Source organism: Venturia canescens, chromosome 7 (genome assembly GCF_019457755.1).
Source record: "Venturia canescens isolate UGA chromosome 7, ASM1945775v1, whole genome shotgun sequence".
NCBI classification, from domain to species: Eukaryota; Metazoa; Arthropoda; class Insecta; order Hymenoptera; family Ichneumonidae; genus Venturia; species Venturia canescens.
Window position 1 is genome coordinate 369,173 of NC_057427.1, and position 14,980 is coordinate 384,152.

A 14,980-nucleotide genomic window follows, 5' to 3' on the forward strand; every position below is an offset into this window, starting at 1 on the left:
AGGGTCCATACTGACTTGTCGATCACCGGTCAGGTGTGCCAGCTCCACCATCTCAGCGCCGAATTGACTGAACGCTTTAACGAATTCCGTAAAGTTCGAGACACTCTCAAGACGTCCGAGACTTCGAGCAACCTTGTCCTTGGCTAGTAAAAGCTGCTTCACAACAACAATGTCTGCGAGGAGAAGAACTCGTGTTACTGAACCCAAGAGGCAACGAGCTGCTCGAACAACCGATCCTCGATCAGCCAAGCTGTCTTCCATTGCACATTCGCAAAGTTTTTCAATTGCCGAACCTGAAATAACATATACAAACTTGTTAGCAGTATACTCCTGAGAATGTATATCTCGCGGATTTCTTCTCGCATGACGATTAAAATTTAGTAGAGTCTTCCCAAAGCCCCAATATATTATGAAATTAGTAAACATTAAATTCTGATAAATTCTCAAAGTTTCATTATTTTATTTAATATATAGAAAAAAAAAAATGTAGAATATTTAGAAAAGTACCACCAATTGTAGCATCACTGGAATATAGTTGAAGAACCAAAAAAAAAAAATCAGTGTTTTTTCTTCACCCGAACTTTACCGATTTTATGAATCAAGAAACGCTTCACTGAACAGCATTTAAGAGTCGTTAATTGGGCATATACAGAAGTAGAAACAATATTGCATACCAGAATCCAATTAAGCCTGGACGGAAATTGTCTCATTTGAAGTGACATATATTTGTACAATCAGCAGGTCGGGAGAACGATGTTCCCCCGACATCAGGATTATCCTGAAATCCATTAAATGGTGCGCCTTCTAAAAAAGGCGATATTTTTCGTAATAGAAAATTAATATCAGCAAATACGAGAATGCGCTATAAATCGTGCGATTATTGAAATCGGAACGGTGATATCACTTAACAACGGTCAATCTCTCTCGATCGCGATCAAATTATTACTGACGCGTTTGTGAACGCTCGCATGAAAACAGTGTAATAATAAGTATTTTAAAATGTTTGAATTTGCATAGAAATTTTAGTCAATCGTACAAATCAGTATGCATAGAATAATGTCAGGGGTCACGCGGTGGATGTAATAGCGTCGGAAGACTCGCGTATATACAAAATGAAATAATCATTTTATCGTTGAGTACTGTATAACGGAATGTCTCTATATCTTTCTATCATCAATGAACCTTGATAGAAAGAAGCCTTTGAAGTTGGTATGGAAATTGTATAGCGGAGCACAGAGGGCTTGAAGTAGGATACATTGGCAGAGGTCAGGCTGCTGGACGCCTTGACCTCTGCTTGTATATACGAGACACATGAAAACATCTAGCAAGCGTTTAGATTTGGTTAGGATAACTCCAATCTTAATAATAATCGATGCTATACATGAATTTAATGAAACAATGCGATGGTTGCTATCTATATTGGTACGTTTTTGAGCGAACGAATGTCCGAAGCTTGCGGAAACGCTTGGTCGACCGGCGAGCTACTCTCATAGCTCGCCCCAGCTTAACTTCCTCCTCGTAGTCTTCGTAGCCCCGCAATGCGCTTCCCGTGTTTTTTCTCCTGTTAACTTGACCCCATTTCTATGCCCCGTGCTTATTCCTAAGCCAGAGTATAAATAGCCCGGAAAGTATCTATATCGAGAGAGACGAACGCGTACACACTGGGGACCGTCGCTACAAAGTGTGGTAGCAATTGATGGTCGGATCGACGATAGCTGTCTGCCACGACAGCCATTCACCACCATTGTTGTAGCCACGCGCGAAAATGTATAAAAGTTCTCGTACCAGTAGAATTCCTTCCCGCTTGCATCAATAGATAGAAAAAAAATGAAAATCATTAAAAAGCTTTCGTCATCTCGTTTCACGTTGTGTTCTCCAACAAAAATGATTAATCTATGAGAATACTTTGTGAGAATCGAAGTAAAAAAATATGGCGAGAGTATTGCTTTTTCTATGAAGAATTACGATTCTAGAGGTACTTCATTGAAACCAAGTCAAAAATGGTCTTGAAATATTTTACATTTACGGTAAACCTTGGAAACGTTGCAGATGCTTCAAATCAATTCGATCTCGCATAATAAGTCACACCAACCTGGCTTTCGATATTTTAGTGAAAATGCGAGTGTGAACATCGGTTTTTCCACTTATTTCCACTCGTCCTGTCATTTTTTCTTGCCACGTGTGTTTAAATTACATATGAAAAATTAATGGCGTATGTGATGGAAAATTTTGGAAAAATTGGGCGCTAGGTATATAGCTTCACTTTGGAATAAAATAGACCATCGATTTATCCATTAGTATATAATTAATTCCTATCAGGCGCGGTATGAAATAAATCATGCCCCCGAACCCATAAATTCGTAGGCAAAATAGTTAGAAATTCCGTATTTTGCTTCCTCATCGCGAGGAGGCTTTTTGTGACGATGAAAATTTTTTTTTTCCAGTTTTCAATGTCAATGTGCTCAAAATGTTCCAAAACATCGAAAAATCATATCTAGAAAAAATGTCCGGATGTGTGTGTGTGTGTGTGTGTGTGTGTGTGTGTGTGTGTGTGTGTGTGTGTGTGTGTGTGTGTGTGTGTATGTGCTATGGCACTGCAAAATTCAAACGCTTATAACTCGGAAACGGTTTGAGATACAGGGCTACCGTTTTGCACAGATGTTAATCTATACAAGCTCTTCATTCTCTGATAATTTCGTCAGAATTTGTATAAAAATACGAATCTGACGACGTTTTGAAATTTTCATAAAAAGGGTGTCGACGCTCTAACTTTCGAAAATTTCAAGATTTATTAATAATTTGTTTTTTTATATAAATAGACTATCATAATAGGAAGGTTGGTATTGAATTTGGGGAATATCGGTTGAGCAGTTTAAATTTTATGACATTTTGAATTTTACGAAAATATGAGTTTTTCAAAAAATTGTCTAACCGCTTCAATTTTTGGAAATGTTGTTAGATATTGTGTATAAGTCCGTACTTCCTCTATACTTTCCAGCAAAGTTGTCTGAATTATTTAATTTCAATGTAAATAGAAAAATGATGAAAATTGAAAGTTGCAAACTGTTTTTTCTGATGGCTCGTCATTTAGTTTTTTTTTATGAATTTAAACAAAGAGATAAATTAAAGTTCGTAAAAGAAGGTAGAGAAAATACATTATTTCCTTGTATACAAAAAAAATGCTGCAAATTAAAATTTGCAAATTGCTTCCTCAAGATGGTCAAGATGCACGATGCTCGAAGCTTCCTCTATGAGGAAGCCAAAATGAAAAATATAGCACCTCATAGGGTAAGTTTTGAGCATCGTACATCTTGACCATCTTGAGGAAGCAATTTGCAAATTTTAATTTGCAGCATTTTTTTCATCTTGTTACCTTTTTCTTTTCCCGATTCTTATGTAAACTATATATAACGCTCGTGTTCGTGACGAATGAACGTTTCGTTGGAAAAATCAATCAAATTCAACGTTCTGCTTTGCTCGTGCAGCAGATAACGAGATAGTTGTGACCCAAATCGTTACCGAATTACCAAATAGCATATTTCAGAGACAACCGAATAGGAGAGAGAGTGAACTAAGTTACAGATAAGAATTTTCGCTCGAAGACCGCAGAGCACTAGAAAATACGAGAGAAAAATCATTCGAACAGGCAAAGATCTATAAAAAATCCTTTTGAAAGATTCAAAAGTATACGATCGAGGTTTTCTATAAACAATCACGAAAATAAAACATCTCGTTGATTCACTATGAACGCAAGAAACGTAGCTTGGGAGTGTCTCAGGTGAAATCGATGGCGAGAAATCCAGTGAGCAAACACGCAAAGGCTAGTCTCTGAGTGTGATTGAGATGATTTATTGAGAAAGTCCTCGGGTTATTACATATCTAATGCGTCGAGAAAAAAAAGATTGTCGTATTTGATGATGTTTTTAGATAAATGTTTGAAAAATATATTTTTAACTCATGACGCAAGCGTGGAATATGGATTGGTGACGGTTCTTCTGCTCCTGCCGTTCCTCCGATGCCGCCTTCTTCTTTATTATCGTTCTTCTGCGTCCTTGAACGCTTCCAAACCCTCCGACTTTTTGTTTCCGGTCTCGCTAGTTCAACCTCGTCAAACATTTCTCCCCTCTTTGGACTACGTATTCACGCTCACCCCTTCATCTTATTTCCCGCAACTCCACGTAGAAAACCTTGAGGACGATTCGATCGCGCCTAGAACGTCGAGGTTGATGTTGAAACCAAGCACTATATCCAAAGATTTCGAACTTTTCCGTCCAGCCTTTGCCTATCCGTGTTTGTATAAAGAGAGTCTTATCGATTTTTTTTTTTCATCATCACCATTCATGACACGTGGAGCAACGAATATTCGTAGCCTTCGGTAGAGTATGAACGATCACAAATTCTGACCAAACAAAACTTTTTTTATTATTCGGCGTGAATATCCGTGGGTATACCAAGATACTGGCTAACTACTATCGGCGAGTTACATCAATTTGGTGTCCTTTGGATAGACGATTTTTTCTAGTTATTATCTTTCGAAGGCGTTTATATAAAAAAAAAAAAAAAAATACTCCATACAAAAATTGTGCGTCTGATGTTCTCTACATAAAAGAGAACCTTTGCAAAAATAGCCTACCATTGTTGGTTGAGCTGTTAATTGCGCAAGTTTTGTTATGATGCAATCTCCGATTGCGAACTAAATCACGCACTAAGATCGTCACTAAAACGGGAAGGAAAACCCACACCGCGCACAACATCGAGTCAACATCACCCGAAGTATATATATAGCTATATAATACGGAGAAGCGTTTAAGGAGGGTGGCTACGTTCGTCAAATTGATAAGAAATTGATCAAATTTGGTGATAATGTTCTTCAACATCAAGTGCGAAGACACAATTTTTTTCAAAATTTTCTTCTGCTTAGTTATCGAGTAATTACGGATTAAAGCAGATTTCTTATGCCCGAAATGTATACCTATATATATGGAAACGCTATGCTTATACACGTGAACTTGAGTGATCAATTACTCGATAACTGTACAGAAGAAAAATCTTAAAAAATTTGTATTGTCAAATTTGGCCCTAAAGAATATGTTCACCAAATATTATTAAATTCTTATCATTTTGAAATTTTTAATGTATTTAACATGGTTTAGCATGGCAACATTGTATCGTCGGTAGCCACCCTCCTTAAAGCGCGTTGGTACTACTTTCGGCAAAAAAAACAGTACTGCTGGTAAATGCAAACGTAAAAATGGATCAAATTCACTCACCGGCAACTCTCGCCTCTTTGCAGGCCTCGTACATTGCTTGTTTGATTTCTGGATTATCGTCGGCGATTGTTTCGCCAACGGTGACGAACCGCTCGACCGCAAGATTTACCGCTTGGCCGACCCTTGCCACGGCTCGTAGACTTCGGTCCGAACATAGCGGACGCTCTCTGTGAGATACTAAAGTGGAAATCTGGAAGCAAGATTATTTTTTATTATGTTAGACCAATTTTCTTGTTTTAATTTTTTCACTGTCAAACGTGTCATTTGTAGGTATGTATATAGTCTCATTCGGGTACATTGTATCATGTATATACCTATATATACAGAGAGCTCGTGTGTCAAAGCAGAAATCTAATGTCTCAACATTTCTAATCATTCATTGTGTCACCTTTTCACAAAGAATTATTCTCTACTTTTTTCCCCTGTGCTCTATAAAAAATATTTGCAGCCACTTTTGCTCTCGCAGCACTCTGTCTAATTGGCTACGTTGGCCGTGTTTTTTGTTTTATTACCCCCCCCCCCCCTCTCCCTTTCTCTTTTCGACCTTTACTTTCGGAACGTTCTGCATTCATCACATTTTTCATTTCCCTCTGATCGCTCCTTATTTTCAATTGTTCGAGCCATCATAAAACAGAAATCCTGCATTTGCGTAGGAAACATCGAGTGTGATGAAAACAATCAAGACCGATCCAAAGTCGAAGAAAAATATCGGAGAATAAGCCCTAGAAGAATGATCCCTCTCCTGTCGTCTGCTTCCTCGGCATCTCCCTCGCGACGTCCCATGCGCGCAATAGTTTCTCGTTCATTATTTTTACTCGAGTTTCCGTGGGCGATGAGAAAAAAAAAACCAATTAGAAAAAAAAGTGAAGCTCTGTTTCTCGCGTGATTACATGCATTTCAACGCATTTTACACACATACACACAATTGAACATTGTATTCGGATGCGAAGCTGCAACTCTTTGTAAAAGGAACGTACGAGCGACGGTGTATACATGTGCATGCGGAAGAAGTAAATGCGGACAACACGCTTAGGGATACTTTATTTCAAAGGATGAGAAGCATGAGGAGAAAATGCTATCGGACCTACGCGAGCTACACTATTTATTATTTTATCAAATATCTCGTAAGTTTGTGGTATATTGGCTGAAGTGAACATGATGACTTTTTTTTGCAACATACCCTTAGAACCGAAAGAGTAGAAAAGCAGAGTACACCGAGAGAAATATTGACGCAATTTGGAGCAACTGACGACTGAACTAATTAACAAATTTATTGTTCTCACTCTGCTATTAAAATACGGTTCGAGGGAGTATGACCAGACAAAACTTCATATGAAAGATGAATTTATAAAAAAAAATGAATGAAATTTTGATTTACGTTTGTGAATAAATATAAGTGTTGATGGTAGTTCGGAACGAAGGAACAATCTACGCATCGACGTCGTAAATTGAATTTTCCACTCTTGCTCTTTCCACGTGCATTCGTGGAAATGCAAAATATATTTTTGAGAGCGCAAGGAGAATAAGAAACAAGAAGCAATGGCATACAATGAAATATAATGGGTAGAAAGCACAGAGAACGCGCGAGGGTGATGATTTTTTGTAGGATACACACATATTTGCTCATCCTTGCTAACATTGTGGCAGGTGGATAAACGCTCCGAGCATGGCGTACACACGTGCAGCTTTTTTTTAAATAAAAACGAGAATGCTATACGCATACGCATATAGGCATACGCATATGGAGGCTACGGCAAAGCTCTCAAAAGTTTTGGTGCATCATTGTTTCATGATATGAATGCGCACCATACGAATAAACCTCTTATGAGCATCTGGCTGAGATTGACGTGTCCGTGCCCTGTATACCAAGGATGGCAAACCTACACGACGGTACAAGTCGCTCCCTTATGAATTTCAAGATACCCTCAGTCCGAACTTTACATACGCTTTTATAATAATCCCAAAGAAATTTACAATATTCTCGCATACAATCAACACTCCAATGAAATTCGCTATATTAGACTCTTGATGCTCTACGTTTCGATAGTTCATTTTCGACTCGTTGCTTCAGAATATTAAAAAAAAAAAAAAAAAAAAAAAAAAAAAAAATTCTCCGATATTTCTCTCGCAGTATAATACAGCCAGCCAGTGTATATAATGTCCAGCAAGGAGACTCGGTTAGAGATTTCTTTGTAACTGACTCTCGCCATATCAAAATCCATCCACTGCTCTTTGATTAAGTCCATTCATTTCAAATCCAATCCAATCGCATTCTTTTGGTTTCAGTAGAAAATCAATAATAGGCTTCTTAAACAGGGTAAGGCCAATGTCTGACAGCAAAGCTATCGTAACTACATCAACTCGTGCGTGTACTAATAGCGGTGCATTCTATCTATATCTATATTATTTCATGCTCTCTTTGAGAAGCAGGAATAAGTTGGAAGAAGTAAAACCAGTGGTTTTTCATTTTGTTTCTCCAATTAATCCTTACGAATCCGAAATAGGAAATCCAGAGAAAGTTATACAAAGCAATCCAATTTTTTTTCTTTCTATTTCGAAAAAATATTGCTTGGCTTCTATACTGAATGCTTATCAGTTTTTCTTCTTTCATTCTGTATCTTTAAAACTATGCTATCCCGTAGCGTATATGTTGATCCTCAATGTTATTCCAAAGGCGTGAATAAAAATGTTCCTCACTATAATTTTTCACAGTGCAACGAATGAAGAGATCAGAGAAATCTCATTCGGTTTTACATTTACGAAACATCAACGTTTACCACGACAACGGGCTAAACGAATGGTGATTTCCACCCGACAAATGAATGAGTCACAAATGGAGAACCCGGTCGTCTCAATTCACGAGCAATCAAGAGCATGTGACGTGACGAATGACCGAACCCCGCTGAAACTCGACATGCAATAGTCGCGGGATTCAGGTAAACGATGGTGATGTTTTGTCATATAAGCGGTATGATACATAAACAAGTATATATTTGCGCGTGTGTAGGTATGAATAAAGCGAGGGATTGATTCGTAATCCGTTTATCCGAGGTTGGGTGTATAAACGATTCCTTAGGTATGCTACTATACAGAGACGATTCAGAAATAGAACTTTCGTTCCCGTCGACTTTCCTCATGACGTTCAATACTTGTTTCAATACTTGTTTTGAACAAATTTTTGAAAAACAAAAGACGAAGTTGATCCATTAACGTTTTCATCCCAAAATAGTGAGAATCTGCAAGTGTGTAAGTCGTTTCAAGAAACGTCATTACCATTTATAGTAATATATCTGATAGCATCATATAGAATTGGCCAGCAGGTGCGATTTTGTATTATCGGATATTATAATTTATTATAGTTTTACATAGCGCGCAGAAAAATTATGATCGGTGAGATGTCTTGGTGGGATGAGAGAATACATATTTGCAGGACTACTCTTTAGAACTTTATTTTCAGTCTCGCCGGGACTCTGTTCGAAGTTTTCCCAAACTATCCGCTATAATCATTGGGATGAGTATTATTCCGAGACATTTTGTAGTTTTCTCTTGAAAATGACGCGATGAACAACAAAGATACGGCGAAACTTCGAAGAGAACCTAGAAAAAACATATCGGAACAATAAATAATCAATGTGACTCTCGTAGATAGCTCCAAAAGGTATCAAAAATAATTTTTCTTCACAGAATTCCATCACTTCAACCTTCCACTCAACTGTGAAAAACCAAGTATGGGTCCCGCGCGGGGCGCGGGGCTGATTATATTCTCATAGTTCGGATACGAATTCAAAGTTCAATCTGTACTCTAATTCCAATTAGTTAACTATCATAGTCGAGTTACCGATGCCGTGTCAGATGTTAAGGTAAAATAATATATTCGACCTCTTCTCATAAGTGTTTTTTGTCTCATAAAAGCAAACCAACTGGGAGAATAAGTTTTTGTTTTGTCACATGTGTTAATTATAACTTTGCTAAGCCACGATATTAGAGAATAGAAAAAAAAAGATGAAATAAGATGAACATTATCGCATTCAATTTTCCTACTATAATAGTTGAATAAAAAAGAATGAGGAAGTGTGCATGCGAGTGTAGAATCCAACTTTTTGAAGGACTTGTTCCCTTTGCCCTCGACTTTTTTTACCTCTTGCGCTTTAACCCTTATATACCTCTTCCATTTTATACCGTGCAAATAACTGAGGCTCTAGTAGGTTTTCACGTCTAGAGATCGATAGGGTCACTGCCTGTCTTTTGTTCGACAATTTGATGACAGGCTTTGATAAATAAGAGGCTACCACGGAACAAGTCAGAGTCGGGTCATCTCGTCATCGGCGTTGGTGTGTTGTCGTCGTCGTCGTCGTCGTCGTCGTCGTCGTCATCCACAGTCACAGCCTTACTTTAACCTCGTAAATTTCTAGACCTGACACTCGACTGATTGTACTCGACTTTGCAATGTACCTCGTGTATCCAATTCCTTTGGAAGCTTTCTTACGATCCTCTTCCAACGTGAGCTTAATCATTCTCGGAATCTTGCCGATTATCTTCTAATTTTCAGATTCACGGTTCTAAATAAACTTCTAAGTATAATCTGCTGACCGATAAAGAATCGACTATCATTTATAAGTAATCGTACGTGTAAATAAAATTAATTGTCCCATGAAAGTGTAATCATTGTTGGGTTTAATTCTCATTTACTCCAAGCTGTCGTTCATTTCAAGAAAGTTTATTCGTCAGGAAGGGTTTATTATCAGTTACTTTTAGATTTACCATGAAAACAGACAAAAAAGCATCGAACAGTTTGTTCTGGAAAAAGAAACAGTTGGGTTTCCATTCGATTTTTTTTTTTTTCGTAACTCCCAAACGAAGCGTTTAGCTCGATTGAAACGAGTACTCACGTGGAAATTGCTATTAATTCTTAAATTATTAATCTTCATGTTAGTTTTTTTTGGTACCTCTTTTTTTGGGAATAACTTTGCCAGTTATTAGTTTTACCATGCGAATTACTGTTCATTAAGAAGGTCTCGTGATTTTTATACTCAAGTTATTCTATTTTTTCCCCGATTTCAGTTAAGAGCTATTCTTCTGAAAGAGCACTCTAACCGATCGATGGTTTCACCGTTTTCCGTCTGGCCCCTCCCCTATACCTCCTTCATTTATTAACAGTTCCAACGACATGAATACCTTATGACAACGTCCAGGAACATTTACCACTGTCCTGCTAAACACGCGTGATATCCCAAACCTCGTATACGATACATTTTTTTTCTCGATGACACTCCTATAGAAGTTCAACGATCATTTTTTAGTGTCTTCAGAATTTGTGAAATTCACAATTTCTGTAAACAACATGAGTTTAACACTTATCCTTTCACAATTGGTCAAGGTCTTTTCTATCACTATTTTCTCTTATTTCATTATCCACTCCTTGAAAGATCCAAAAAAAAAAAACACGGAAATAAATGTTCTCTGCAAAAAGCGTTGATATATTATTCAAGGTTTTAGTAGTCAGCTATATACGGGAATTTAGCTGCGACTACTAATAGTGAGCTATCATTATTGAAGGAACTATTATTCAATCATGAAAGTTCATTAAATGGCTAACTGAATTCACAACGAAAATGTTCTCCCTCCCCATGGAATAGCCCCTCGTTACAACGATAAATTAATGTCGGACCTGTTTGTCCGTGCGAGGGGGAATTAACCGTTTGACTATCCCAACATTCTCAATTTTGAGAAAAATATTAAAAAAGTGTCATCTGTTTTACACTGATATTTCCAAAAAATGTAAACTTGAGACGTCGATGATACTACGCGTATAGGCCGCCTCCACGAGGAGGCGCGGCCATATAGATACGATGGCCACGCGGATTATTTTATCGAATTCCCAGTTGTAGGGAAGATTTGAGCTTACTCGCAAAACGCATGCAGCACTCTCTCAATCAACATGTAGATCAATACATCTAATATCTAGCATACAAAAAAAAACGCTCACGGCAAAAGATCTAACATCTGCTCAAATACATAATCAATCAGCGAGCCGTCTAATCTCATAATCGAGTCAAGTAATCGTACCATTTTAACATAGTTTTATCCTTCAAACCTCTAAACATCAATGTCCTAAAGACAGCTTTTGCATTATTCGGATTATTTCCGATCTCGCTATGCGTCGAAAAATAATTCCTAGACTAAACGAGCAACGATTGAATTCTTCGCGACATTAATTTCGAATCAATTTAATTAATTTGTATTCCATTGCAAGTTTGAATAGCCGTAGCCATAGCATTTACAATTTTGTTCACTCGCAAACTGTACCTAATCGGAATCTCAATGAAAATAATATATTGATTTTTGACAGAGTATAAAGGGAAACAAACATGAAACGGTCATAAACAATTTTGAAAACAATAATATGAATGAAACGACCTTAAAACAAAGAAGACCTTTATTTTACGTAACATTGAAATGTTCGATAAGCTAAACGAACCAATCTACTATACTTCCTTGACCCCTTTGAATCGTCGAAAATCTTGTATTATTTTTTTCTTTTTTTTTTCTTCGATTTTACCGATATTCTATATTCCAAGGGATCAAAGAGCATTTTTTATAGTTTAACAATGATAATCGCAATAGGAATGATATATAGGTAATAATAACAACAATTGACATCACCGGTGACTCGACGCAAATGTACGCGATAAAGACGTACCTGCCGTTCGGCGGCCATGCCTCCCTCGTACATGATTAATTGCTGTACTTTCACGAAGAACAGTCAACAATGCGGATGAGACGGGTTTATATCTGTCTCTCTTTCACTTTCTGTACAATATTATATATAATATTATATTTATTCTCTTCGTTTTTTTTATTATTTATCCGCGTACGCACGCAAAAGTTACGATTCAATATTAACTTTTTGATTGCTCTTTTTTAAACGAATTTAGATTATTGTTTCGGTCACGATAACTTGTTATTATTTTATATAAAGGTGTATCTTATTGTTATGCCTTTGCTTTAGTAAGATGAAAATATACTCTGAATCATTATAACATCTCAATGAACGAATAGATATGTGTATTCATTAAATATATATATATATGTGTGTGTGTGTGTGTGTGGATATATGAGCGTGGGTGTGTCCGAGTGCGCGGGTGTATGTGTGTGTGTTAGATAAGTAGCTTGTTCATAGATAATATTCGCATAAATGTATTTTCATGTTGTTGCAATATTATTTGAATTAACGCGTTAGAGAAGTTATATGAGAAACGCGTTGCTTAACAAAGATTTTTCTATTTCATTATTTATGAATGAATTACGGATTCTTAGCGGACTATGACAAACCGGGCACTGGAAAAGAGACCCGCAGCCAATCATGAGAAGCGCTGATCTTTTAGTCTTTATTATATTTTCCGTCTCGTATCATTTCTTTTTGTTCCGTGTTCTTGTATTATCTTGATTCCGCTTATTATCTTGGTTCCACTATAAATGCATTCATTTATTTCCTATTTTGCGTCTGGCTCCTCTTTCCGGACAAACGTTCACGTTTTTCGATATGTGTTGAGCACTGTTTTTCACTCTATTTTTCCACTACTCTGCTCTCGTTCGCTCTCGTTCACTGTCCCTTGATCCAAAGTTGGAAATTGAGTTAAGGAGGTTGGGGTGTCGTGAATGACGATGCGAAGAACGAAGTTTAGGGACTCGGACTTGTTGTGCTTCGCTATTGAGTTTTCACGAACCCATCGCGTTGATCTATCATTAGTTCTTTATGCTGCATGATCTGCTACTCGTCATCTCGCATGCGAGTACTTTTTTGGAGTTACAACCAGTAACGTTGCGTAATACGCTTTTTAATTCTTGTCGTAACGCTATCAAGCAATACAGAGCGCGTTTGCCTTATTTAGTCGATAAACGTTACAAATATTAAAAAAACATTGTAATATAATATGTTGTATCTAGTAATGGCTGAGTTCGAAGCTCATTTCTCCCGTGCTCTTTGACTCTCAAGCTTTCGAATATTTCAATCGACCATTCTGCAATCACTGCATTGGAAATATAGCATAAATTTGGAAGGAATCGTACAATATAAATGCGCCGTAAAATGAATTCTGCAGAATTTGAGGCTATGAAGTTTCAACGGTAAAACAACTTTAAAGCTTCCTTCTATTCGCTATTACTTTTGAGTTTTCCATTGACGATCGATGAATTTACGCAAATAGTTAACGAAAATCTTACGTTATTCGCATCCACTTATGGTTGACTCAAGTATCCAAGATTATACTGCGTATTGGCGTCGCGTCTCGCGTCGTCGAATGCTTATATCGGTCTCGCAGCATAAGATTTTTTGGCTCTTAAAGCTGCTTCGAGTATCACAGATCGACGAAGCCAGCGACGAATTTAATAAATGAAAATGCACCACGTTTTTTGTATTTGTTTTTACAAATGGGCAAAGTCGATCGAATGAATTTTCGGTGTATTCGTTCGTAGGTGCGTAGGCCGTCGACTGTTCCCCAGTCGCATTCGCTATCACGAAACGAATTTTTGCTCAGTTTTTGCCAGTGTTGACGCACTAATATGAATATGTGGAACCTTCGTTTTTGCAGGATCTTCGAAACTTTAACGAAACAAAGATATTTTCAATGATTTTACGTTGACGACAAAGGCCCAAGCAAAACAGTTTCAGCAATCGTTGATTGAGCAAATGAAATGACTCATCAGTGGTGAGAGCGCTTGTGTTTTTAGCGGAAAATTTTTTCTTCACTGCTCGATGACAATAATCATGATCTTTAACGACCGGCGCTAGCTTTTATTTTAAATAACTTTGATCAACGACGATAAACCTCGTGGCTGCACATGCTCACGCTGATTGCCCGCCACACTAGTAGAGTAGCCAAACAGAAGTATAGTATTATTCCGTCACTACCACCACCACCACCACCACCACCACCACCACCACCACCACCACCACCACTGTCTTCACCCCTCGCGTTTAAAGCCCCTACAGGATCAGACCAAGCAACGGCTTGGATTGTAAAAGCCGCGCGCGTTTCTCGGCTGTGCGTAATACGTTCCCTTTCTTTTTCTACCACGAAGAACCTTTGTGTGCACAACTTTAAATAAAAAAAAACGAAACGAAGCTCGGAATGGTATTAATGTCTGATCGCTCTCTCGCTTGTCTCTTTGCTCGTTCGATCGTTTCTTGGCCGCTAAAATATATGCTGCACCAATTCCGATGTTTATAACTATTCCGTTATATGCAGGCACATGTGTATATTAACATACATACATACATACACACACATCCATGAGCATGTATTTATAGCTTTTTTTCAATGCGACGATGAGTCGAATGATATAATATGAGTTCGTCCGTTCGTATAGAAATGTTTCGTGATTTTTTTTTTCTTTTTTTTTTCAGAATCCGATACTTGTAATATTTTGCGTATGTGTCGGTAAAACGTTGACAATCGTTTTCAACCATCAGATTGTAATCTCTCAGGCCATTCCTTTTTTGTTCGCAATTGGATGTGCATATTTTATTTTGATTGATTATATTTCTCTTTTCAAGTTTCGAGCGCGATGACTATTTAAAATAGTATTGAGATTCAGTATTCCTTATTACTTTGTTTGATATAACTTTTATAACGTGACCAATCCCACGTTGGTTTTTCTTCTTTGTTTTGTTTTGCTTTTCGCATGTGCAACTATCTGCTGAAGTTTAC

General features: G+C 37.5%; 2 protein-coding genes across 10 annotated transcripts in view; one reads left to right on the top strand and one right to left on the bottom strand.

The window, feature by feature from the left end:
* The window catches only part of LOC122413540 (HEAT repeat-containing protein 3), a 36,666-nt gene extending 27,508 nt beyond the window's left edge, over positions 1-9,158 (top strand). The window contains exons 7-8 of the mRNA XM_043423968.1: positions 7,983-8,206; positions 8,955-9,158. Of these exons, the coding sequence (XP_043279903.1) occupies positions 7,983-8,193 (211 nt within the window). The 3' untranslated portion in view covers positions 8,194-8,206; positions 8,955-9,158. The remainder of the gene's footprint in view (positions 1-7,982; positions 8,207-8,954) is intronic.
* The window catches only part of alpha-Catr (alpha-catenin related), a 49,720-nt gene that overhangs the window by 21,510 nt on the left and 13,230 nt on the right, over positions 1-14,980 (bottom strand). For 7 of the 9 annotated variants that reach the window (XM_043423963.1, XM_043423962.1, XM_043423960.1 and 4 more), the window contains exons 2-3: positions 5,271-5,460; positions 16-293 (exon numbers count right to left, since the gene is read on the bottom strand). In XM_043423963.1, the coding sequence (XP_043279898.1) occupies positions 16-293; positions 5,271-5,460 (468 nt within the window). Of the gene's footprint in view, positions 1-15; positions 294-5,270; positions 5,461-11,970; positions 14,169-14,980 lie in introns of those variants that run through there. The other 2 variants (XM_043423964.1, XM_043423961.1) reach the window with 2 other exon arrangements.